Source organism: Lynx canadensis, chromosome A1, assembly GCF_007474595.2.
Source record: "Lynx canadensis isolate LIC74 chromosome A1, mLynCan4.pri.v2, whole genome shotgun sequence".
Lineage (NCBI taxonomy): Eukaryota > Metazoa > Chordata > Mammalia > Carnivora > Felidae > Lynx > Lynx canadensis.
In genome coordinates, this window is record NC_044303.2 from 239,806,105 (window position 1) to 239,830,515 (window position 24,411).

At 53.9% G+C, this 24,411-nt stretch overlaps 1 protein-coding gene across 1 annotated transcript in view; it reads right to left on the reverse strand.

Moving 5' to 3' along the window:
• Nucleotides 1-24,411, reverse strand: part of AHRR (aryl-hydrocarbon receptor repressor) — an 84,764-nt gene that overhangs the window by 37,731 nt on the left and 22,622 nt on the right. The window contains exon 4 of the mRNA XM_030333368.1: nt 12,264-12,367. Coding sequence (XP_030189228.1) covers nt 12,264-12,367 — 104 coding nt within the window. The remainder of the gene's footprint in view (nt 1-12,263; nt 12,368-24,411) is intronic.

Genomic DNA, 24,411 nt, shown 5'->3' on the forward strand with positions numbered 1-24,411 from the left:
GTGGATGCAGGGACATGTCACAGCCAGGCCCACAGTGGACACAGGGACATGTCACAGCCAGACCCACAGTGGACGCAGGGTCATGTCACAGCCAGACCCACAGTGGACGCAGGGACATGTCACAGCCAGACCCACAGTGGACGCAGGGACATGTCACAGCCAGGCCCACAGTGGACCCAGGGACACGTCACAGCCAGACCCACAGTGGACGCAGGGTCACGTCACAGCCAGACCCACAGTGGACGCAGGGTCACATCACAGCCAGACCCACAGTGGACGCAGGGACATGTCACAGCGAGGCCCACAGTGGACGCAGGGACATGTCACAGCCAGACCCACAGTGGATGCAGGGTCACGTCACAGCCAGACCCACAGTGGATGCAGGAACACGTCACAGCCTGGCCCACAGTGGACACAGGGACATGTCACAGCGAGGCCCACAGTAGACGCAGGGACATGTCACAGCCAGACCCACAGTGGACGCAGGGACATGTCACAGCCAGACCCACAGTGGACACAGGGACATGTCACAGCCAGACCCACAGTGGACGCAGGGACACGTCACAGCCAGACCCACAGTGGACGCAGGGTCACGTCACAGACAGACCCACAGTGGATGCAGGGACACGTCACAGCCTGGCCCACAGTGGACACAGGGACATGTCACAGCGAGGCCCACAGTAGACGCAGGGACATGTCACAGCCAGACCCACAGTGGACGCAGGGACATGTCACAGCATGACCCATAGTGGACGCAGGGACATGTCACAGCGAGGCCCACAGTGGACGCAGGGACATGTCACAGCCAGACCCACAGTGGCACAGGGACATGTCACAGCATGACCCATAGTGGACGCAGGGACATGTCACAGCCAGACCCACACTGGACGCAGGGACATGTCACAGCCAGACCCACAGTGGACGCAGGGACACGTCACAGCCAGGCCCACAGTGGACGCAGGGACACGTCACAGCCAGGCCCACAGTGGACGCAGGGACACGTCACAGCCAGACCCACAGTGGACGCAGGGACACGTCACAGCGAGGCCCACAGTGGACGCACTGCAGGGGAAGCACTCCAGAGAGAAACACACCCAGGCCACAAGGGTCAAAGACAACGACCCGTGCCGGGCAGGATTCAACTTCAAGACAAGAGTTGACGTGCAGTGTCCAGGAGACCAGAGGCCTGAGAGCATGCCGTGAGCCCAAGAATCAGAGAAAACCAACTTGAACAGGTCTTTTCTAAGGGCGATCCCCATAAAGACAGGGCAGAATGTGTAACTTTTAAACTAGCACAAGAAAGCTCATGGAAGCCTGGAGAGAAAGGGAGGAGGGAGCCACAGCCCTGAGTGTGAAAGACAAAATATGACGTCACAAAGCAGCCCCAAATAAGGGTGATTGCAGTACCCAGAGGCTAAACGCACCCGCGACAGGACACAGTGTGGGGAAAGGACCCCCCCACAGGTCTGCAGGAGGCACGTTTAAAACGAGACCAGAGGGTGGTGAAGATCCGCCCGGTAGCAAGGATCCACAAGGAAGCCAGGAGCAGGTTTATTTCTGATACAACAAATTTGGTGGGACGAAGGACAGGAGTCGAGTGGGCAAGATTTAAGAGCCTGTGTCAGAACCGGCCCGCCAGGCCCACCCCAGAGCAGCCGCTCCGAGCCCTGCTGTCCTTGCGTGGCCATGTCCCAACTGTGCATAAACCCATGAGCTGAGCCAGGCGGCTGTGCATCCCCACGCTGACTCACGTACCCAGCTCTGTCTCGTGCAGAGGCCTTTCCGTCCGGTCTCCTCTCTTCCCCTGCTGATGGTGGGGCCTTGGGCTCCAGGCTCCACGCCTGTGTTTCCACACTGCCCTGGTTCCAGTAGAAGCCCCTCCTTCTGAGAAGCCACTCTCCAGGCCCAGCCCGTCTGAGGCTGCTCTCCTCCGCCTCACCCTCCAAACCCGGCAGGTGGCAGGCCTGTGGGGCCTAGCAGGACATCACCTTGCTCCTGCCTCTGCACACACTTCCGCAAGGCTTTCCAGCTCCAGCGCTCCTGGTGAGGCCTGGACTCCTGAGGCTCAGTGCTTTTCCTGGTACCTGCTCCTTTTCTCTGGGAGCATTTGGGGTTTTCTTGTGCTGGGGTGTGGAATCTCAGAAAGGCGGAACACGCTGGTCCTTTCCACCCACTGTGCTGGCCACGCAGGGGGACCTTCAGGCCGGAAACCCAGCCCGTGGTTCTGGGAAACCCTCCTTGACAGCTTCCTCCCCCGATCTTTCTGGAACTGGAGCCTATGGGGCCCTTGGGGACTATATTCTCCACCTAGTTTCCTCTCCCTCTTGGAGAAACTGAAGTGACCCTTCAGCGTCAGCTCTCCATCTTCGTACAGCTCCTACGTTTGCTCTCATACTTGTAATTCTTGAGCTCTTTCTCAAACTTCAGAATATTCCCTTTGTTGGCACCTGTTTCCATCTCACGGACACTGTGTCTTTGCTCTTCTCCCCAAGGAGCCCGACATCAGCTGGTTTATTTCCCTGGGTCACCCGAGCTGCCTTTCCTGCTGGATCCTGAGCGAGCCTCTTGTCTCAAGGGTCTGTGGCCCTCATGTGCTGGAGTTTACAAGCAGGTGTGGGACAGCCACCAGGACGTCCACACATACGACAGAGTTCTAGTGGGGAAGCCCCAACATCGGTGTCTTCGGGTCCTTCCTCTAGGCTGTTGGGCTCCACAGAGGGGCTGCGCCAGGGTCAGTGCCCCGTGTGCAGCCCCACCGCCCATCTCTCCACACTTGGAGACCCCGACCCTCTTGTGCAGCGTGGGAAGGCTGCAGGCCACGTGCCCGCACTGAGTCTCTTTGACCAGAGGGGCCGGCGTGCTGGTTGTGTCCTGCCTTTAACTGTAGAATCCTCTTGAGGACATGGGTCCAGGGTCCAGCGCCTGGTCACCACTGTCCACACGACTTCCACAGCTATCTCTCTCATTCAGTTGTCAAGGACTTTGCAAAATTACGAAGGAGGTACTGCCTCCCTGGTTCACAGCTTTTCCTTTTAAATTCACCCAGTTAGGCCCGTTTGCAGTCGATTCCCATTTCTCCCCCAAGCAGCCGCTCACGCTGCCTCTCAGCCTACACTGCCTTCTGGCTGTCCTGTGTCCCCACACCTAGGCTTCACCAGGACCCGTGCGCACATCGCCTCTGATCTCACATAAGGGCTGGTTTCCCGGAGAAGCCCCTCGGTGCACTGTGAGGCTGGGTGCACGCCCGGCTGTGGTTCGGCCCGGCCAGCCTTCCCTTTGACGCGTCAGATGCTTGGGGTCCTCTGCCCTTTGGTTTCTGTGTGAAACGCTTGGAGGAAACCCTCTGCGATGCTGGTTTTGCCCGTGAGAACCAGCGTCCTTCAGGCACCCAGCCCCACGGGCCATGGCACACTCCTGCCACGTTCCTGTTTTGGTCTGGCTGGTGGGAACGGAAGGCCTCGGTGACTGTGTCCCTGAGCCTGACGCACACCACTCTGTCTAGCCATCCCCAAAGGCTCTGAGGCCTGAAACTAAAGCCCTGAAAGTGCTCTGCAGGTGACAGCAAGACAGGCCTCTGGCTCTGACACCAGCCCCTCACCTGCCAGGGCCACAGGACCACCTGGATAGGACCCTGGCTCAGACGGAGTCTCTCAAGGGGACGCAGTGGGGGCCAGTCCCGGCTCTGTCCTTGCTAGTTTTGGGACACTGGGCAGCTTACAGAACTACTCCGTTTCCCCATCTGTAAAGGGAGGCAATGACAGCATCTGTCTCGTATGCCTGTCGAGGATCAAGTAAGTCCCCAGGGCTCCAAGCGGCCCTGGTGTGTTGGAGCTGAGCCCTGGCTCAGGGCTGGGGTCTTGGAGTCAGGAGAGGCCTGAGTTTCTGCCCCAATCTGTGCTCTCGCCTGAAGCACGTCCCCTGCAAAGTGGACGGTTGTACGGGCTGAATAGCGGCTCCCAAAGACACGGGCACACAGGGGCTGCAAAGCAACCTCATTTGGAAATGGAATCTTCGCAGCTGTAATAAATTAAGGTGAGGTCACTCTGGGTTAGGGTGGCCCCAAATCCAATATGACTGGTGTCCTTATAAGAGGGACACAGAGACACAGGGAAGACTGTCAGCAGAGGCATGGGACACACTCTCCCCTAGAGCATCTGAAAGAACTCGCCCACCACACCTTGCTTTCGGCCCAATGACACTGATTTCGGACTCCCAGCCTCCACAACTATGAAGAGTACATTTCTGTTGTCTGAGCCGCATTCAGTCATGAACTTGAACTGCCATCACCACCACACACTGCTCGGGCCACTGTTGTCCTCAGGAGCTGGAGGAGAGGTGCCCCAGCCCCACGTGGAGGCCAGTGCCCCAGCCCTGTGCCCTCTGGGAGGACAGACCTCACTCCTCAGACCAACAAGCCCAAAAGGCAGGTGAGCATGCCTGTGTGCATGCAAGTGCCCGAGGGAAATCTGCCACCAGGGAGGAACAGGAGCCTGGTCCTCGGTACCCCATTTTCTCTCCCTTCTCTGCCCTGACCATGTGCTCATGCATAGAATCACCACCGGACAGTGGCAGCTGAGCTCTAAGAGAAACACAGGAGTTCTAGTCAGAGGACCAGGAAGAGGGTCCCAGGAGGAAGCAGGTGTGGAGGAAATCCTGCAGAGGAGACGGCGGGGAAGGGACCCGGGCTCACCTCTGTGTGCGAGCTGACGCAGTCCCGGCTCAGTCCAAGGGGTACGTGTGTGGAGCACGTCCGGAGAGGCAGACCAGCAGAGCCTGCGCAGAGAGCCAAGCTGGCATGGGCAGCGTGCTCTCAAGGAGCGGGCCTGCTGGCCAAACCTGCCCCCTGCACGGCCGCTGCCAACACAGGACCGAAGACAAGCACCCACCTTGAGGCTGTGACATCCAAGGCTCCCAACACATGTGGAAGGTCCAGGGCTCAATCTGAATTAGTTCCTTTTGCTGCTGCAGCAAATTACTACAGACCTAGTGGCTGAAAACCACACACTTTAAAGATATCAATATAAACTAGTTAAAAGTGAAAGGAGGGAACAAGATATGCCAGGCAAACATTAATCAAAAGAAGGATTGGGGCGCCTGGGTGGCTCAGTCAGTTAAGCGTCTGGCTCTTGATTTCGACTCGGGTCATGATCTTACAGTTCGTGAGTTCAAGCCCTGTGTTGGGCTCTGTGCTGATAGCGTGGAGCCTGCTTGGGAGCCTCCCCCTCCCTCTCTCTCTGCCCTTCTCCCTGCTCATGTGTGCAAGTGCGTGTGCGTGCGCTCTCTCTCTCTCTCTCTCTCTCTCTCTCTCAAAATAAGTAAATAAATAAACTTTAAAGAAAAAAGAAGGCTGAGGTGGCTATATTAGTATCAAACAAAGTAGACTTCAGAGCAAGGAAAATCAGGAATAAAGAGGCATGTTATACAATGGTAATGATAGAAGGGTCAATTCATAAAAAAACGTAATGATCCTAAATGTGTATGCACCCCTCAACAGAACTCCCAAACGCATAGAACAAAAACTGATAGAACTGAAAGGAGAAACACAAAAGTCCACAGTTAAATTAGAAGATGCTAACACTGTCTCTCAGGTTGAGACCGGACAGAAAATCAATGTGGATATAAAAGACTTAAACACTGTCAACCAAGCTGATGTAACTGATGCTTGTAGAACACCTCACCCAGTGACAGCAGTCAAGTGCGGGCCCACTTCCTGGTTCATGGATGGCTTTTTGCTATAACTGCACAGGGCAGAAGGCACAAGGGTGCTCTCTCGGGCCCCTTTTATAAGGCATAAATCCCATGCATGAGGCTCCACCCTCATGACCTAAGCACCTCCCAAAGGCTCTGACCCCTAACACCTTCACATTGGGTTTCCGGTCTAATATGAATTTGAATTATATTAATTGGGGGGAGGATACAAATATTCAGTCCAGAGCAATAATCAATGAAGCCAATAGCTGTGTCTTTGAAAAAAATCAATAAAATGAATAAGCTTCTAGCCCAACTGACTAAGAAAAAAATGGAAGTCACAAATTACCAATGAAAATAGAAAGGATATATAGCTACAGAACCTCTCATAGACACTAAAAGGACAACATGGGGAAACCTTGAACAGTTCTGTACCCACAAATTCAATGAAGTAGAGGAAACAGGCCAATTCCTTGAAAGATGCAAACTACTAAAATTCACACTAGAATAGATAACTGAGTAGTCCTCTGTTGGTTAAAAAAATTGAATTCATAATTTAAAATCTAACAAAGAAAACCAGACCAGTTATATTCATTGGTGAAGTCTAACAAACATTTTTTAGGAGAAAATAGCACCCATTCTATATAGTCTCTTCCAGAAAACAAGAGAGAAGGAAGCACTCTCAACTAATTTAATGTAGCCTGCATCAGCATGACACCAAAAATAAAGACATTACAAGAAAACTACAAAAATATTTCTCATGAACATAAAAACAAAAGCCCCCACAAAATATAACCAAATTTAATCCAGTAATGTATAAGTAAGATTTATTCAAACTAGCAAGTTTGGACCAACAGTTGAAAATGAATCAAGGTAATTCATAGTATTCACAGACTGAAGAAAAAAAGCCATGATCATATCTCAGTAGACGCAGACAAAGCACCTGACAAAACTTAATACCCATTTGTAATAAGAACTCCCAGAAAATAAGGAATAGAGAAAATTTTCTTAATCTGATATAAAGCATCTACCAAAAAAAAAAAACAACAAAAAAAACCAAACCAAACAAAAAGCGGAAAATAACTCCAAGCTAATAACATACTTAACCTTGAAAGACTATAGGGTTCCCCTGGAGACCAGGAACAAGACAGAGTTGTCCCCCTCTTCCTCTACGTTGCTCAGGAAGCCTCAGAAGGGCAATACGGCAAGAAAAAAAAAGTGTATACACTGAAAAAGTAGATAAACACGGTCTCTATTCTCAGACAACATGATAATCTATGTAAAATTCGCACAGAAATCTACAAAAAAGGCTCCAAGAATTACTAATGAATTCAGTAAGTTCACAGATACAAAGTCAACCCAGAACAATAAATTGTATTTCTATACAGTAGTAGAAAGTGAAATGAAACCGCCGTTCTGTTTACAATAACGACAATATGAAATACTTGGTATAAATCTATCAATATACACAGGATCTCCCTGCCACAAACTACAACTATGGATGAGAGCAGGAAAAGAGCTAATACATGGAGAGAGATGGTGTGCTCGTGCATTAGGGGTCAGTACTTGTAGGTCTCAGTTCTCCTAGGCTGACCTACTGATGTAACACAACCCAACCCAAATTCCAGCAGGAAGTTTTGTAGATAGCGACAAGCGAATTCTAAAATATATTCGGGAAGACAGAGAACCGAGAATAGCCAAAACAATTTTGAAGAGGAACAAAGATTGGAAGAGTCATACTCTCCGATTTCAAGACTTGCTGTAAAGCTGCAGACACTGAAACCGGCTGGTGCTTGTTCTCAATGGCAGAACACAGTCCAGAAACAGACTCACAAACACAGGGCCACAAGCTTTTTTTACAAGGTGTAAAGGCAATTCAGCGGAGAAGGGGCACATGATCCTGAGACACCAGGATCTTAAGGTGCAGAACGAGGCTATCTCGGCCCATACCCTCGCCTGTAGCAGAGTCAACTAAAAATGAACCATAAACCTGAATGTAAAACACAAAACGATAAAACTTTGGAGCAAGCATAAAATAAAAATCTTTGCAACCCAGGTGAGGTAAAGAGTTCTCAAATGTGACACGGATCATGACCTATTTAAAAACTGATAAACTGGGCTTTGTCCAAATTAAGTACTTTCGTCCTCTGCAAGACTCTGAAGAGAATGGAGAGAAGCCAGACTAGAGGCAGATGCTCACAAACCACACACAGAACAAAGATCATGTGTCCAGAACACACAAAGAGCTCCAAAGTCAAAAGCGAGGCAGGAAACAACCTGTTTTCACGGGCAAACGTCTGAGCAGGCTGCTCGCAAGGGGCTCCTTCGATGAGCAACCGCGACCTGACAAGAGGCTCTGTGTCATTGGTCACGAAGGAAGCGCAATCCGAAACCGTGATGAGATTCTCTTAAAACAGCTTTGAGGAGGGGGAACACGGGACAACAGCAAGCGCACGGACATGGGCACCCCTGTTCTCCGCCACTGGGGACACCGCACAGCCACCTGGAGAAACAGCACGCCAGGTCCCCACGACACCAAAAACACTCTTGTCGCACAACCCAGCAACCACACACGTGGGTATCACCCGAAGAGAACCAGAGCCGAGGCTCCCAGAAAACCTGCACGCGGCTGCTTGGAGCTTTATCCACATACACAAACCCTGGAAACTCAAACGCCCTTTAGGGGTCGGGTGGACAAGCACACCGAGATACACAAGGACAAAACCAACTGTGCTCCAGGCAGCCGCGTGTCTGGGTCTGGTGTGTGTTGCCGGCACCCAAGCTCCCCGCTGTAGGAGCCCACCTATAGGCACCCTGAGAACAGCGGTCGGAGAAGGCCGCAGGGGCGGGAGAACGTGGCTCTGGTGGCCGGGCCCCACACACGGGCAGCACCAGGGGAATTCAGGCATGATGGTATCGCTGTCTTCTTCGCCACGGTGGCCACACCACACTGCCAATAAGAACACGTTTTAGCATGCGTGAACTTAAAAATAAGTGTGAGAAGATGTACCCACGGCACACCAGATCTCTAGTCAGGGTCAGGTGGCCCGTAGCCCGGCCCCTCCTAGGCCCGAGTCCACAGCTCCTGCTAGCCAGCTGCCCTGTCCACACCAAACACTACAGACCACCCTAAAAGTGGGAATAGAAGCCCAGGACGCTGCTAACTGTGATCTAACGTGTGTGTTTCCAGAACCTACCTGTCCCATGCCTAGCGCCTGGGCCAAGGTGCTCACCTGGCGGCCCCCCTGGCCACCCACCCTGGCTTCTTGAGGCAGGCAGGGGCCCAAGAGCACTCACCACGGATAAAGAAACGCCAGGCCCAGCCCCAACACCAACAGGGATCCTGGACCCCCAACCGCTCCAAATCTTGGTTTCTTCATCTTAAAATAGTGGACGTTAGACCACAGGCCCTTTAAAGTCTGTGCCAGCACTACATTTTTATGAATTTATGATGCCTGTCATAAACCTCTCATTTTTTCCAGTTTCTCTTTAACAGACTGAAGATTAGAAATAAAAGCTGGATTTTCTTGTTATTGCTGCTTGATTTGTTTATTTTGCTGTTAGGGAATATTTTTAAACTTCAAAAAGAGTCTCTAGTCACAAAGTTTGAGAACTGCCACACTAGAAATGTGGTGAGGAGAACCCTCACCATACAATCTAGACTGCTTCCAATCTAAGGGAACTTCCAGAAACTTCTGTGGTCACAGAGAACGTGTTACAAGGGGTGGCAGAAGGAAGCTTCAGGAGCTGTTGGCCCTGTCTTCAAGATGGAGTGGGGCAAGGGGACGGCCGTACAGCCCCCTGTGCCGCGGCAAGCTGACCAGTAGCCTCGAGTCCCACCCCAGAGGGTAGTTCTCTGAACACACACACTGGGCCAACAGGAGGTATGGGGCTGGGTGCCGCCCTCCGGCCCCCAGGGAGCTGGTCAGCTCTTGAAGGTCAGGCTGGGCCACTTCCTGGTCTCTAGCTGTGCTGGGACTACCGTGCTGCATCCATGTCCTGAGGTCCCCAGGTCCTCGGGGGAAACCTGGTCCTGCTCAGAGAGCAGAGAGCAGGACGGCCGCCGAGGGCCAGCAGAGGGGCTGGAGGGCAGTGGTGTGGACACGTGTGGAACAGGCCCCCGGGCTCTCACAGGAGATGGGGGTGTGCACATGCTTCTGTATTTATAGTCGGAACACAGTTTAACAAAGATTTCATGTTTAAGATTTTATTATCTTGATTTTTAACATGAATTATAAAAAGAGTCATGCCAGTTATATTTTGCCAAGAATAAAACTCAAGCTGGCACAATGTCTTCCAGCCCCAAGCTCACCAGCTTGGAAAAATCCAACTTTAAAGGAAAAATTAATATTTAAGAATTCACTTCCGAAAAACATGGTAAATAGTGAGGTATGGAAATATTTCCTCTCCTGAAACCACAGTATTTCTAAAAGCTACTCTGCTGTTAGGACCCCTGCTCTGCTCCAGATGGGACGGAAAGATACAGGGGCTCTAAGAACGGGGTCCCCAGGTGCCCGCCATACAGAATTTTCATGGAAATCCAACAGTAACCCAGCAAACTGCAAGTATATGGTTGCTTGTATTTTTGTTTTTTAAAAAGGAAGTGATTTATAAATTCTGTGATCTTCATGAGAACCATCGCCTCAGCAGGCGTGAAGGCCTTGGAGGGCAGTGGAAGGTATATGGGACTGTAGGTGTCCCTGTGAGGATCATGGGTGCATAGAGGGGTCATGGGGTCTGTGGGGAATCAGGGGGCCTACGGGGTCATGGGGGCTCCTATGGGGATTGCAGAAGTCCTGGAGGATCATGGGGGACTGCAGGGAGTCATGAGGCCACGGGGTCATGGGGGGTTCCCTGGGGGACCACTGGGGGTCGTGGGGATCATGGGGGACCATGGCGAGTTGTGGAAAGTCATGGGTTTGTGAGGGTCCCTGGGGGACCACGGGGGGTCATGGGAGGCCACTGGAGGTCAGGGGGTCATGGGGATCCCTGTGGGGACCATGGGAGGCCATGGAGTCACGGGGGACTGTAGGAAGTCATGGGGGATCATGGGGTCATGGGGGTCCCTGTGGGGACCGTAGGGGGCATGGGGGTCATGGGGGGGCCATGGCGGGTCAGGGGTCATGGTGGCAGATAGGAACCCCCAGATCCGAGGCAGGAGCATCTCTGGCTCCCCTCCAACCAGCCCAGATGCTTTCCATCTGCCCACCTGTCAGTCAGCAGATGGTAGAACCCCACCCTCCACCTACCCTTTAGGTGAGGCACTGTGGGGACATCTTGGCTGAGGTGCCCTAGGGGCACATCCCCACCACCAAAGCCCACATGCCAAACAGCTGAGCACCCAGGAATTCACACGCAGACAGCAGGAAGCCACCCAGAGGGCCAGGGAAAGCGCCTGGGGGGGGAAGCAGACTGAAGGGTGGGAAGCGAGACTCGGGCGGGGGTGAACCAGGCAGAAGATCCCTGTCCTCTGTCCTCCATGAGGGGCGCCGGCTCGCAAACAAACCTCTGAGCTCATTCCTGCGGTGAAGGCACCAGGGCAGCGGCTGGGCCAGCAGGCAGCGCACGGGCCGGCCAGTGGGCGAGGACCCGGGGCTGCCCTTCAGGACCCGCCTGGGACAGGCCGCTCTGGCTGCCGCAGGGCAGCTGGGGTGCAAACAGAACACTGAGCGAGACTGCTGAGGGACCCCCGAGAAGGGGCCGGTGGGCTCCAAGCAGACTCAATTTCATCAGCATAAAAGGAGCCAACGCGCCACCATTTCTGCCTTTAGCGCGTCAGCCCAACAGACGGGCGAGTGTGTGCAGCTGAGGACACTTCACTTTGGGGGGACGGGACTGCCACCAAGCAGGGCTGAGCGCTGGGAACCCAGTGTTGGGGTCCCAAAGGGGACACGCAGGGGGACACATGGGGCCCGGCCCCTCTGGGATTGCCAGGGGAAGCACGGCCTCGGGGGCACCTCAGCGGCTGGTTACAGGCCCCTCCTGAGGTGGGAAAACCAGGGTCTCTCAGCCATCGGTGGAGGCAGCGACCCCCTTGCTCTGTACACAGTGACTCGACCCAGCCCCGAAAGCTCCACCTCGCTGTCCTGTCTTGCTTGAGGAACTGAGCCACGCATGCCCCTGCCCCTCGAGAAGCGGGCCACGGGAGAGGGTCAGGAAGGGCATGGCGCCTCAGAGTCACCAGGGGTGAGAGGCCCCGGCTCGGGGAAAAGGCTGACCCAGGCCCCAGATGCCATGCGTGTAATATAGACAGCTGGGCCAGCCTGCACCTGCCACACCCTGCAAAACTCGTGCGATTCTCTGTCATTAATAATAACAATAATTCTGAAAAACCCTGCTGAATTGACTGACAAGTAAAACCAGAGAATGCAGAATGAGAAATGGTTTTTACACTTGAGGTGTATGGGCCAAGGCCACCTCTGGTTCCCTGTCCCAACCTGCTGGGCCTCACCTGGGCATCTGTGTTCCCAGGGCCACATTTCCAGTGAATTGTTAGCGGTCCAACCTGACGACCAGCGGGCAGACAGACCCCGCGCAGCGTGACAGGCATGTGATGGGAGGACGAGGGGACTCACCTCCAGCAGCAGCCTTCCCTCCAGCACGGTGGACCCTCCGTTCAGACCGCTGTCTTCTGGTGAGGGGGTACCAGCCGCCGGCTGCCGTGGGCACTTCTGCACGGCTGTCACAGAAGAACGAAGCAAGTCTGTCAGCACCCTTCCTGGGCCCCAGACCTGCTTACCTTCTTCTGTTTCCCAAGTTCTTGGCCGCCACCCTCCCAAGCCGCATTCCCAAGCTGACCTGGGGTCTCCTCCGTGGCATGGGGGCAGCACAGCTGGAACTGGACCCGGGCCGACCAGGGCAGCCAGGTGGGAGCACCGAGTGTGATATTCAGGAGATCAGGCCATCGGGGCTGGGCCTCACCTCGAGGACCCCACCCCTACTCTGCTCTGCAGAAACTGCTCTCTGCCCCCTCCTATAAACCCCTCAGAATCCCGCCCAGCCTCAGGGACACCGCCCAGGGGTCCCCAGGGTCCTCTCTGGAGACCCAAGCTCCAGTAGGTGCCCTAACTCGGCACTGCTGGTCTCCATAACTCAGACCACCCTGGAAGTGCCCACGCGACCTCATCATGCCCCCAGCTCCCCCAACTGCTCCCCAACCCCCAACCTGGTGTGGAGCGGCCCACACTGCACGGAAGGCCCCCCTGGCATGACTCAGGTGCCCCCCAAGGGTGGCAGCTTCCTGGCCCTCCCCCAGCCCCAACCCCAGTGTGGCCCCATCTCCGTTTTGGGGTGAAAGCTCAAACATACAGACATGCCGTCCACATCCCCGTTTACTGGCACCTGTTGTGGACCCCCAGTTGCATGCCCAGGGTCCCCATCCACATGGAGAATTATGGGAGGACCCCTGGGGTGCGGAAAGGGGGCCACCCGGAGCCTCCTTGGAGGGCTGGGCAGACCAGGAAGGGCCTCCCAGTTGCCCCTCAGGTCGGTTTCCAAACTGAAGCTGCAGGTGATGTCAGTGCAACAGGGGGTCAAAGGGCCCTGCCTGGGGCAGGCAGAACCCTTGCATTTGTCCAGGTCTTGGGAGAAAATACAAACACGGGCACTTAAATCTCCTGCATTTTCTCTTCCAAAACCACCAAGCTGTGCTGAACTCCTCCAGGGCACGTGGGTCGTAGTGATTGTGCTACCCAGGTAGTTTTTACTTCATCAGCACCTTCACACCCCCCTGAGCCGCACTCAGAGCCAGGGTCTGCCCCACATCCACTGTGCCTTCCCCCCCATATCAGCGAGCTATGGGCAGCAGCTGCTCCGCCACGGAGTTTGATAGAAATTCAGGCCCCCAGGTCCCCAGAGCCCAGGGACTGCAGGGCCCCAATGTTTGCACTCCAGGCGAGACGCTGTCCACACCTCTTGTCAGGCACGGACTGCCCTCCCTGGTGGGACCCTCACCCCACACCAGCTGCACTGCCGGACTGGCAGCTTCCTGCCTCCCACCAGAGGCCACGCTGGGCCCCTTCACTCAAGCCCTCTGGTGCCAGGTGCAGGGAAACTGTTGAGCCGAGTGTCCACAGAGGCAAAGGGTTGGATGCAGGGAGGTGGCCCTCAGGAGGGCCCCACAGACGGTGGTCACCTTGGGGCCTTTGGTCTCTGTCTGGCCCCCCCGTCCTTCCCTCTCCGAGAGGGCTTTGCTCTATCAACCTCTCTCCCACAGCTAAGAAGCACTGGAACTCTGTTCTCTGCTCTAAATACTCCCAGAAATGAACGCATTTCCTTGGCCAGAAAGCAGGAAACAAGAACAGTCACACCTGGGGGTTGCCGGGCAAAGGTACAGGGGCGGTCGGTGCTGCAGACTGCCCAGGCCCCTCTCCCAACCGAAAACCTCACCAGCAATCAAGGCCCCACCGCTCACTAAGCTTTGAGATGTGTCGAAAGCCAGGGACATTTAGAGGTGCCTATTTTTACTCCCTTTGGGAACACAACCCTGTCGTTCAGAAAGCTGAAAGGTCTGAATTCACTAAACTCACACAGCTCCCCACCCCCAGCACACAGAAGCAGAAAACAGACCCTGGTGAAGCGAATGCCATGTCCCCTGAGGGAACCTTCTGGTCTCAGAACACCCCGAAGGCTGAGGTGGGCCTCTGCCGGGGGTCACACAGGACCCCATGCTCTCAGAGGCCCGGAAAGATAAAGGAGGAAAAACACTGGCATGTGAGTCCCTGTCCCACCCCTCCCCTCCCCCGCCAGAGGGTCTTATCCTGCTGCCACAGCAGGGAGGCCACAGCTCTCCACCAGGGTATGGGCAGGGCCTGTGCAGCACCTGTGGTGAATTTGGGGCTCGATGAAGGCCAGGAGTGCCGTTGGCTGGGCAGAGACAGGACCCCCCCCACCACCTCAGTGCATCCTGGGCCGCCTGCCCAAACACCCAGGCCACCAAGGCCCTCCACAAAGCAAACTCCATTGTGGAGGGGTCATTCCCACCCCCACCCCAGCTCAAGCCAGCTCCCTGCCCCCAGCCTTCTCCAACACACCCCTCAAACTGAGGGCAGGGGAAGGCAGGGATTGGACTGCCCCTGCCTGCCTGTTCTCTTGCCCCTGCAGACCCTGTTGGGGGCAATGACTTCCACAGCTGTGAAGCTGGGGTGGGGGAAGATCCCAGCATGGTGACATCACTGCCCTGTGGGGTGTTCACTGCCCCCCAACCTGATGGGCTACATCCCGTCCTGTACCCTCTAGAGGCAGAAGCGGGGGACACCCTCTCTAAGTTCTCTCCCCACCCACGGGGACACCGTGGGACACCGGCCCCCGAGCATCGCGTGTCCCCCCCCCCAGTTGGGCACCCCCACTTCCCCTCCTCTGCAGCCACATCCCGGCGGGGCACGCCCAGCGGGGCCTCCTCTGGGCTCCTGTCACGCGATGGGGCCATCAGCGCCGCAGTGACAGCCACCTGGACCCAAGCCAGGGCCTCGCGTGCGAGCACAGCCGCAGACGCGCCCCACCCCCAGGCCTGTGGCAAGACAGAAAGAAACCGAATGCAGGAGCCCGGGGGTGGGGGCCAGCTTTCCCGGAAATCCATGCGAGCTGACAGTGCCTGCCGCTCACTTCCCAGGTCCCCCACTTCAGGGGCCCTCAGGGAGTCGAAACAGAGCAGCAGACTCGGGTGGGGTGTGGGGTCGCAGCCAGGGTCCCACCGTGCCTCCCACGGGCAGGTGGCCAGGCAGGGCAGAGCAGCAGGGTCCCGGGGAGGGGGGCGACCGGTAAGGAGGGCAGGAGGCAGCCGGTAAGCTGCGCCCCCTCCTCAGCCCTCCTGGCTCAGCTCTGCCCTGGATCCGCTCCCCCACCTCAGGGTTTCTCTCCTGTCCTGCGTTCTCTGTCCCCCTTGAATGCAGGTCTCACCTGAGGGCCTGAGCTGGGAGTGCAACAGGGACTGGGGCTGTGGGCAAGGCCACCAGGGCCCTGGAAACCTCTGCAGACAGACCTCAGCCCCACTGCTGGGTCTGCCCTGGGGGGGGTCCCCCCTCTCCTCCTCCATGACAAGGGACAAGCCCACCACCTGGCCCCTGTCACCGCCCCCTCTGCACCTGACTGCCCATGGTAACAGGTCAGGGAGAAAGGCTCTCGGGGAACAGGTGGGGGTGCAGGGTGTCCTTCTGGGGAGCTGGGGAGAGTGTGGGGAGAGTCTGCCGGGGGCCCTCCGAAGGCCCGGCTTGTCAAGAAGGCCACGAAGAGGAAGTTCCAGGCATGAGAGCCCCCACAGACCAGCAGGGGCTCAAGAGGCCCATCCACGCACAAGTGGCCCAGACCCCTCGTGAGCCGCTGGCACTGCCCTGCCCACAGAAAGGAGGCCGGGCTGAGTGTGCTGGCTCCCACCAGGACCACGTCCCATAGGCCCCGCCCTGTGGGCAGCTAGTTCTCCTGCCCTGCCTGGACTCTGAGGGGCAACTGGGGGCCTCTGAGAGCCCTGGGGACTGGCCTGAAGCCAGCTTTCCGCACCCGGTCTGTCACACAGAGCTCGGGGCCATGTGGCAGACAGAGGAGGCATGAGCCAGGCCGCCCACTCCCAGAAACAAACGGACTCCCTCGGGCTCACCGTTCAGCCTGAACCCTGAAGAAGCCAGCTCCTCCCCGACTCTGAGTCACCCAACGACCCCAGAGCACCAGCCACAATGAGACTCGCCAACAACTGGTGCTTCTCACTTCATTGGCTTCTTACACCCTCGAGAAGGTTCATTTGGGACACAGAGAATCCGAAAAACCATGGAGACAGCGGCCATCCCTGTCTCCACGCAAGCCGGGGCGGGGGGACGCTTCAGAAGGGAGGGGACACTTCCCCACTTCCCCACTTCCCTTGAGGCTGACTGGGACTGCCTGCACCCTGCCAGCTCCTACCCCGCACCCCAACCTCTCCACTATGAGACCTCTATTTCCCTCACACAGGGGAGACTCAGCAAGGTGCCACCCTGGGCCAAACCACATGCCACTGGGGCCTGTTGTCCCACCACAGTAGCTGCTTAGAGTTCGTGTGGCTGGGTCTGGCCAATGACAGGTGCCAAGTGTTTTTGGCGGAGGAGAAGCTAGAAGACTCCCCTATCTCTGCCTCTGGATGGTGCTGTGATGCTCAGAAAGTGGCAGCCACTTTGTTCCCTGCTCAGGTGAAGCCAACTCCTTTCAGTGCAGATAGGACAGGTAAGCAGGACAGCTGGGTCCAGGTGCAGGGTGCACTGAATGTGAGAGCCGTCTAGAGGCTGGGTAGGACTCCTGCCACCCAGAGTATTAAAAGCCAGGGGCCCCACTGGTGGCTGGACTGAAACCCCGATTCTGGCCATTTGCAGGTCCTGGAGTGGACGGGCCTATGTCCATTGGCCGGCTGAATCAAACACCTGCCTGGTAAAACGTGGCTTCATTTCGGAGTTGAGCCCTGGGGCCCTGCACAGTGTGTCCCAACTTTCACGCTCTGGGTAGCACCCATGGCACGTCTCCTCCTCCTCTTCCTCCTCCTCCTCCTCCTCCAGCCCCAGTCTAGCAGGCCTTCCCGCTAGAGGCCTGCCCCATGCCTTCACAGGGCAGAGCTGATCTCCACACTTCCCTACATGTCCCTATGGAGGCAGATGACGTGACCACGGCTCTGCTCTGCTCTTCCTCGTGCTACACCCAGAGGTCAGGGGTAGAGGGGAAACAGGTGAGCTTGAAGCACCCTGGGGACCCCCGAGGAGCAAGAGTGCCCTCCTATCTCTGCCCAATTCTCATCAGAAGCTAACCTCTGTCCCAGAGCCCCTCGGAGACATGCTTAGCAGAGGACAGCATACATCTTAGAGCAGGGAGTTCTGGGAGCCTCACCCTCCTATAAGACAGGCCCAACAACATAGACAGGCTTCATGAGCACACCAGGAAGGTGCTCTTGGCACGCCACCTGGGGGCCCGGGCTGCCCACCTGGAGACTGACAGGTGTAGGACGTGGAGGGCCAGCCACGAGGGAAGGTGGGCTGTGTTGACTTGGTTCCATCCACCGCCAGGGCCCCTTCTAGAGGGCCAGCATGAGGTTTCTGGGCCCACGTGTGTTTGGGAGTGGATGGGTGCCTCCGGGAGCCCTGGCTCACCTCTCCCCACACCCAGTCTCTCCAACCAGACCAAGGCCATGGCAGAGAGCTAAGCAGGTGCTTCCTAGGAGTAGGGGGGAGATGGTGGGTGGGGAGCTGCACCCATGGGAGGGCACAGGCTCCCCAACAGGGTCTACAGACCTGCAGTTCTACATCAGTTTCTACATCAAATTAATGGGCCATCACCTCACAATTGTCGAGCTTTCAAACCATCCCTCCCTTTACTTTTCAAGGACAAAAAGATTAACTCCTTGTTTTGCTTCTGACAGAGGGAAATGGAGCATACACGCTGGGAGGGAGGGTTTGCAGTGATTCTTGACGGCCTCAGGCTATTCACAGAGGTCGCTCCTGGCCTTGCCCTTACCTTCTAAACAGGCTGCTCTCCATACCCAGATGCAGAGGTCTGCCCGGCTCCTGCACAGGGAAGGGCAAAGGGAAACACCACCCTTAGGTTCTCTGGGCAGGGGGCTGTTGACAAACACAGCCTCATCTAGCCACCAAAGGGTGGGTGGGGGGGGCGGTCCTGACGACAAGTGGGGAGTGCCCAGGTAGGTGGCAGGCTGAGAGGGAAGAGGGCCCAGTGGCACAGGGTGGCTCTGGGAAGGCCCTTGGCAGCTAAGAGCAGCAAGCTGTGTGCAAAGCATGTGTGGGAAGAGGTGTCTGGGAAGGGGCCAAGACGATGAGGGTCTGGAGAAGCCCCAGTCCTCGCAGAAAACAGGTGGTACCAACTGAGAGGGGCAAAGCGCTGGCCAGGCTGCTCCTGTGGCTGGGGGCTCTGCCCTTCCTGGGGCATCCACAGAGGCCCATCTGTCCTGCACCCCCAGAGTGAGGACGAGCTGGCCCCATCCCTGGGAGGGCAGGCCTCTCAAGCCTGGGGCATGTGCAGACAAGAATCTCTTAAGGTTCCCATGAAAAGATGTGCTGCCTCAACCTGCACGTTCCCTCTGCAGCCCTGCAGGGACCTCGCCCGCTCCAAAGGGCACTCGTCCATGACCTGCTCCAACTCTGCAGGCAGATGGGGGTTTCTGGAGGGATGTTCACCGTGGCCCCTCTCTGTGACACTCCACCTCACCCAGGCTGCAGGCCTGGCCGGAGGAGATCCCCTGAGGGGCAGCATGGGGGCGGGGTGAGGGCAAGCCTGCTGGCCTTCCCTTCTCGGGTGATCCATTCATTCGTTTGAGGCTGGATGTCTCCCCCATGCTGGTGGGGGGTGCACCCCAGCCACGTCCCCACGGTCTTCCCAGGCAGTGCCCCCTCCTATGAATCACAAAATGATTTCACGATTACACACGGGGCCCCCCACAGGCAAGGGCACACGGGGACTGACATTTACATCTCTCATTCCCTGCATCATGCCAACCAACCAGGTGGGCCCAGCAGGTAAGAGAACAGGCCCGGAGGGGCGGATGGAGCGAAGTAACCAAGGGTGTGTGTACACACGGCATGTCCTGCGCGAGGGTGTATATGCTCTATGTTGGGGCCTAGACAACGAGGGAGGGCAGGAGAAACATTGCTTTTGACACGTGGCGTGGGCACATTTTGACAGGAGGCGAAGATGTCTGTGGCCCGTGGAGAGGGGAGGAGAACCAGCAGCCAGGGCAAGGGTCCCAGCAGGTGCAGACTGGCAGGTGCGAGTCCTTGCAGGACCCTTGCAGTGGCAGCCAGTGAGGGGGAAGGGTTAAAGCTGCCATTCAAAGCCTCAAGGTCCCTAGGCAAGAAAAAACATCACGAGTATAAAGAAACACGCTTGTTTCTTGCAAGCTCTGCATTTAGGGAGTAAGAGCACATTCCAAGATGTACGTTGCATCAAGTTGTCGATTTTCTGTAAAAACTTTCCGTATTTTCCAAAATGTACCAGGCATGCTTTAGAGATTTCACACTTTAGTACGGCTGAAAAGGCACCACAGACAATGCATTTCCTCAGAGCCAGTGATGAGAGACAGAGTGGCCACCCCATCCACTTTCTCTGGTCAAAAGAACACATTTCCAACCACTTCTGCGTAAGTTGGGTCACATGTCCTGCAGAGAAAGTGCACTCTTTCCTTAAATCCCCAAAGCAAGATACAACCAAAAACAGCTCTTTGGGAACAAAAAGAGAGGGGAACTTACACACATTGGGGATCCATATCCTTTTCATGGTGTGAAACATCCGGGACAAGCCCACTCGTTAGGCGTTTTTGTTAAGTTTCAACGCATCACGAGAGAAGTACACCAGCGTCAAGCCAAGAGTTCAAGGAACATTTTGTGAAACACGACAAAACATAACCCACACAGCATGCTGGTGCTTTGAGAAACTCCAATACTTACTCGACAAATAACTGCGTGGTGTGCAGGTACATGAAGCAGCCCACGAGCCAGTGTGCAGGACCCACGGTCACACCCACAGTCAGCGAGCCCTGGCCTACCCTTGGGTGCTCTGAGCCGCCACGCTGGGGGACTCTTTGCTAGCAAAGAGTCTGGGGCTGTACCTACTGGTCCAGTGTCCTGAGCTCTGGAGAAGCAAAGCTACCAGAGAACGTCTGATTCATGTATAAAGAATGAACTTATGATGTATTTGTAAAGAAGCCTCCAGTTACGGAACCTCAAATTTGCAAATAACCTGACAAGGTGGTTGTGTGAATCGTCACCACACGTCACTGTGAAGGAAGCGCTTCCTACCATGCTTCCCTCGTGGTGGATGCTACAGGCTGAAGGGATGTGGAGGCCTCGGTGCCCAGAGCTGTCCAGGTGCACAGGCCTCTGCGGGATGTGGTCGTTCCCTTGCTCAAGCAGGCACCCCTTTCTTCAGCGTCTACAATGCCAGCCCATCCTGGGGGTGTACCTCCTGGGGACGCTGTCTGGGGTTGACACGAGAAACCACCTGGAGGAGCGGAGGCGCCGCGGGGGCCTGGCTGCAAGAAAATGAGCCCAGCAGGTGCGCAGAGCTACCAAGGGAGTATCCCCCAAGTGAGACACGGGGCGACCCCTCTGCTCGCTCTGTGGCACCCTGCTCCCCCAGTGTTTCCCAGTCCCCACAGCTGCCCACTGGCCTGCTCCCCCTGACCAGCCAGCACTGCTCAGACCCCCCTGCAAAACGGCTGATGCTAACGGTGGCTGCGGAAAGTGCTAGCAATTCTCTTGCTTTTTACCAAGGACTGGGTGCCCCAAGAGCCAAGTGCTTCGGGAAGGTTCCAATGGGACTTGTCTGACAAACACATGGGTGTGCCACGCCCTCCCGGGCCCCACCAGCTCCCCCAGGCACGTGCTCTTCACTGGCTCCGGAGCCACCCCCATTCACACCCGCTCCGGAGCCACCCGGGTCCACACCCCAGAACCACTCCTCGGGCCTCCTCCCTCTTCTCACAACAGCAGCGGGAAGAACAGCACCACGTGCACCGAAGGCTTTGCCCAGACTCCACTGAGTGTCCCCCAAACACCCTTCAGCTGGGTCGGTCCTACCTCTCCTTGCAGACAGTCTCCTTGTCCTCCTTGACTTCAATGACCCTGAAGATCATTGCCAGCAACTCTGCAAACTGCCCCTCAGTTGGGGGTTGTCCAGTGTTTCCTCAGCTTAGACCATGGTCTGCTCACCCTCTCAGGAACATCACCCAAGAGGACATGTTCTCTGCCTCCTGTTGCCCAGCATGTGAGGGGTCAGATTTGGTGGCCTAAGGCAGGTGGTGGGTTTCTCCACTCTAAGTTTTTCCCTTAGGTGTGAACTCATACTTGTTGGGAGGCGGCTCAAGACTATTAAAATTCCACTTCTGAGCCCACTTTCACCCACTAATTTTAGTACAGAAATTTCTTGCCTGAGTTATTGCTACAACGGTGAATGACTGATGACTTTGTACATCACATCTGTCTCCAGTCACCTTTCCACAGCCCGGGCTTCTTCTTCAGCACTCTGCCCTAAGGAGAATTTTGTCTTTTTTTTTAATGTTTATTTTTGAGAGAGAGACAGAGACAGAGAGAGACAGAGAGAGCACACACAGGAGCAGGGGAGGGTCAGAGACACAGGGAAACACAGAATCCAAAGCAGGCTCCAGGCTCTCAGCTGTCAGCACAGAGCCTGACACAGGGCTCAAACCCACGAGCGTGAGATCATGACAAGAACCAAAGTCACACATTTAAAACAACTGAGCCACCCAGGTGCCCCCGGAAAACTTTGTCTTATCATTCATTCATTCATTCATTCATTCGTCTATGCATACATATCAGCGTGGGCTTATGGAATCCTATTTTACTCACTGGGTTATGATCTGTTACTATTCTTTTTCATTTTAATGCTGAAATGGTCCAGATTTGGCCAGTGAGAGCCCCCTTGGGATGGCTGTGTCCTGTGGGATGTCTCCATTCCTCTCTGAGCACTGCCTCACTTTCTGGCTTGAGATGCTCTAAGCTTTCCTTGCTCCAACTCTGGAAGGAGGCCTGAGTTCCTTTTGATGGTGAACAGTATCTAGAAACCAAGATCTGAGTGTGAGCTATGCTCACAGCAACCTTAGACCTTGCCAGTGGGCAGAACACACACCTATACACACGTATTTATGTCTATAGCTATCTTTGTATTTTGAAAATGATGAGCTCGCACCAGTACCTCCAATTCCAATCCAACATCGCAGGATTCAGTACGGAGTGGAATTATTTTTCCTTTAATATTAATTCCTTTAATATTTGGTAGAGATTGCTTTAAAACCCTCTGGGTCTACATTTTAACTACTGATTCGACTTTTCAAAATAGTCATATGACTAGGGTTTCCATTTCTTCTTGAGTCATTTCTAATGAGCTATATTTCTAGTAATGTATTCATTTGTTTTCCAATTTATTGACATAAATTTGCTCATAATAGCCTTCAGTTACCTTTCAAATATGTGCAGTGCCTAGAATCATGTTCCCTTTAGGTCCCTAATACTATTTACTCTTTTTTCCTCATTCAGTTTCACTAGATATTTACAAATTTTATCATTTTAGAGGAACTCTATTGTACGTTTCTTTTCTGTTTCACCAATATCTTCTCTTTTATTATTTGCTTTCTTGGACTCTTTTTGTTTATTTTGCTTTGCTTTATCAGAACTACTGAACCTAATGCTTAGTTCATTAATTTTCCACCTTTCTTCTTTCATATATAAACACATAGGGTTATTTATTTCTGAGGATTACTTTAGCTGCATGCCCCACATTTTGATTTGTAAATATTTTCTAAGTTTCATGATGTTTTCTTCTTTCATCTATGAGTTATTTACCAGTGTGTTTATTTCCAAATATAAGGGTTTTGAAGTCATCTTTTATTACTGATTTCCAGCTCAAGTGCATTGAGGTCTTATAACATGCATTTGTCATGATTTTGTCTTTTGAAATTTATTGAGACTTGCTTTCATTGGCCAATATGTCTTCAGTATATTTATAAATTCCACGTGGGCTTGAAAAGATGTGAATTCTATAGTTTCAGAGTAGTGTTTTATGTGTGTCCTTTAGATTAACCCTTTTTGCATTGTGAAGTCTCCTAGAATCTTTACTGATTTTTATTTATTTGATCTATTAAACACTGAGACAATAACTTAAAATCTTTCATGGGGATGAATTCATCTATTTTTCTGTATAGTTCTGTCAATATTTGTTATATATCTTCAAGGTTATGTTACTGGAAGCACATAAATGTAAAATCATTTCAGTGCTGGGTGGCTCAGTTGGTTAAGCATCCAACTCTTGATTTCAGCTCAGGTCATGATTTCACAGTTCATGAGTTTGAGCCCCAGGTCAAAGCTTGGGATTCTCTTTCCCTCTCTCTGCCCTTCCCCTGCTTGTTCTCTCTCTCAAATAAATCAACTTTAAATAAATAAATAAAACCATTTTAGTGCTTGATAAAATGTTTTCAATTTAAAAAACTTTAATTGATATAAATTTTTTAAATCATGATGTAGTGACTCTCTCATGATCTCCAGTTATGTTTTTTAACCAAAAACTAAATTTTTTTACATTAAAATGGCTTCATGAGATTTCTTTCAGTTAGCATTTTTCCATCCTTTTTCTTTCAACCTTTCCATGCCATTTGTAAACAGACATAGTAATCCACCCTAATAATCCTTATCTTTCAGTTGTCATGTTTAGTCTATTCACATTTACTGTAGTTCATGACACATTTGGGATTTTGTGGTTTCTAGTCCCCCTTCCACATCTCTGTTTTCTTCTTTCTTGTCTAAGAATATTGATTACATCTACTTATTCTACTTTGTCTCTCCACTAGTTTTAAGGGAAACCCCATTTCTTTCACCCTGATGATTATTATGGACAGTTTATGATGAATTAGTTAGCCAGCTTCCATAGGACATTAACACAAGAACCACCAAAGTCTGTGCCTCAAGTCTCCCTCTCCACTTTTATGGTTAGGAATTTATTCTCTCTCTCTTGTTCTTCCAACATGGTAGTACTACTGTTTTATACTGTCAGTGTTTGTGTCAATCTGCCCACATGGTCACCACCCTCCTGTTCTTCCATTCATCTTCACTCCAGGTCTCCCACCTGGAATGCCCTTCCTTCTGCATGAAGTACATCCTTCAAAATTTCCTTTAATAGAAGCGCCTGGTGGCTCAGTTGGTTAAGCATCCAACTCTTGATTTTGGCTCAGGTCATGATCTCATGGTTTGTGGA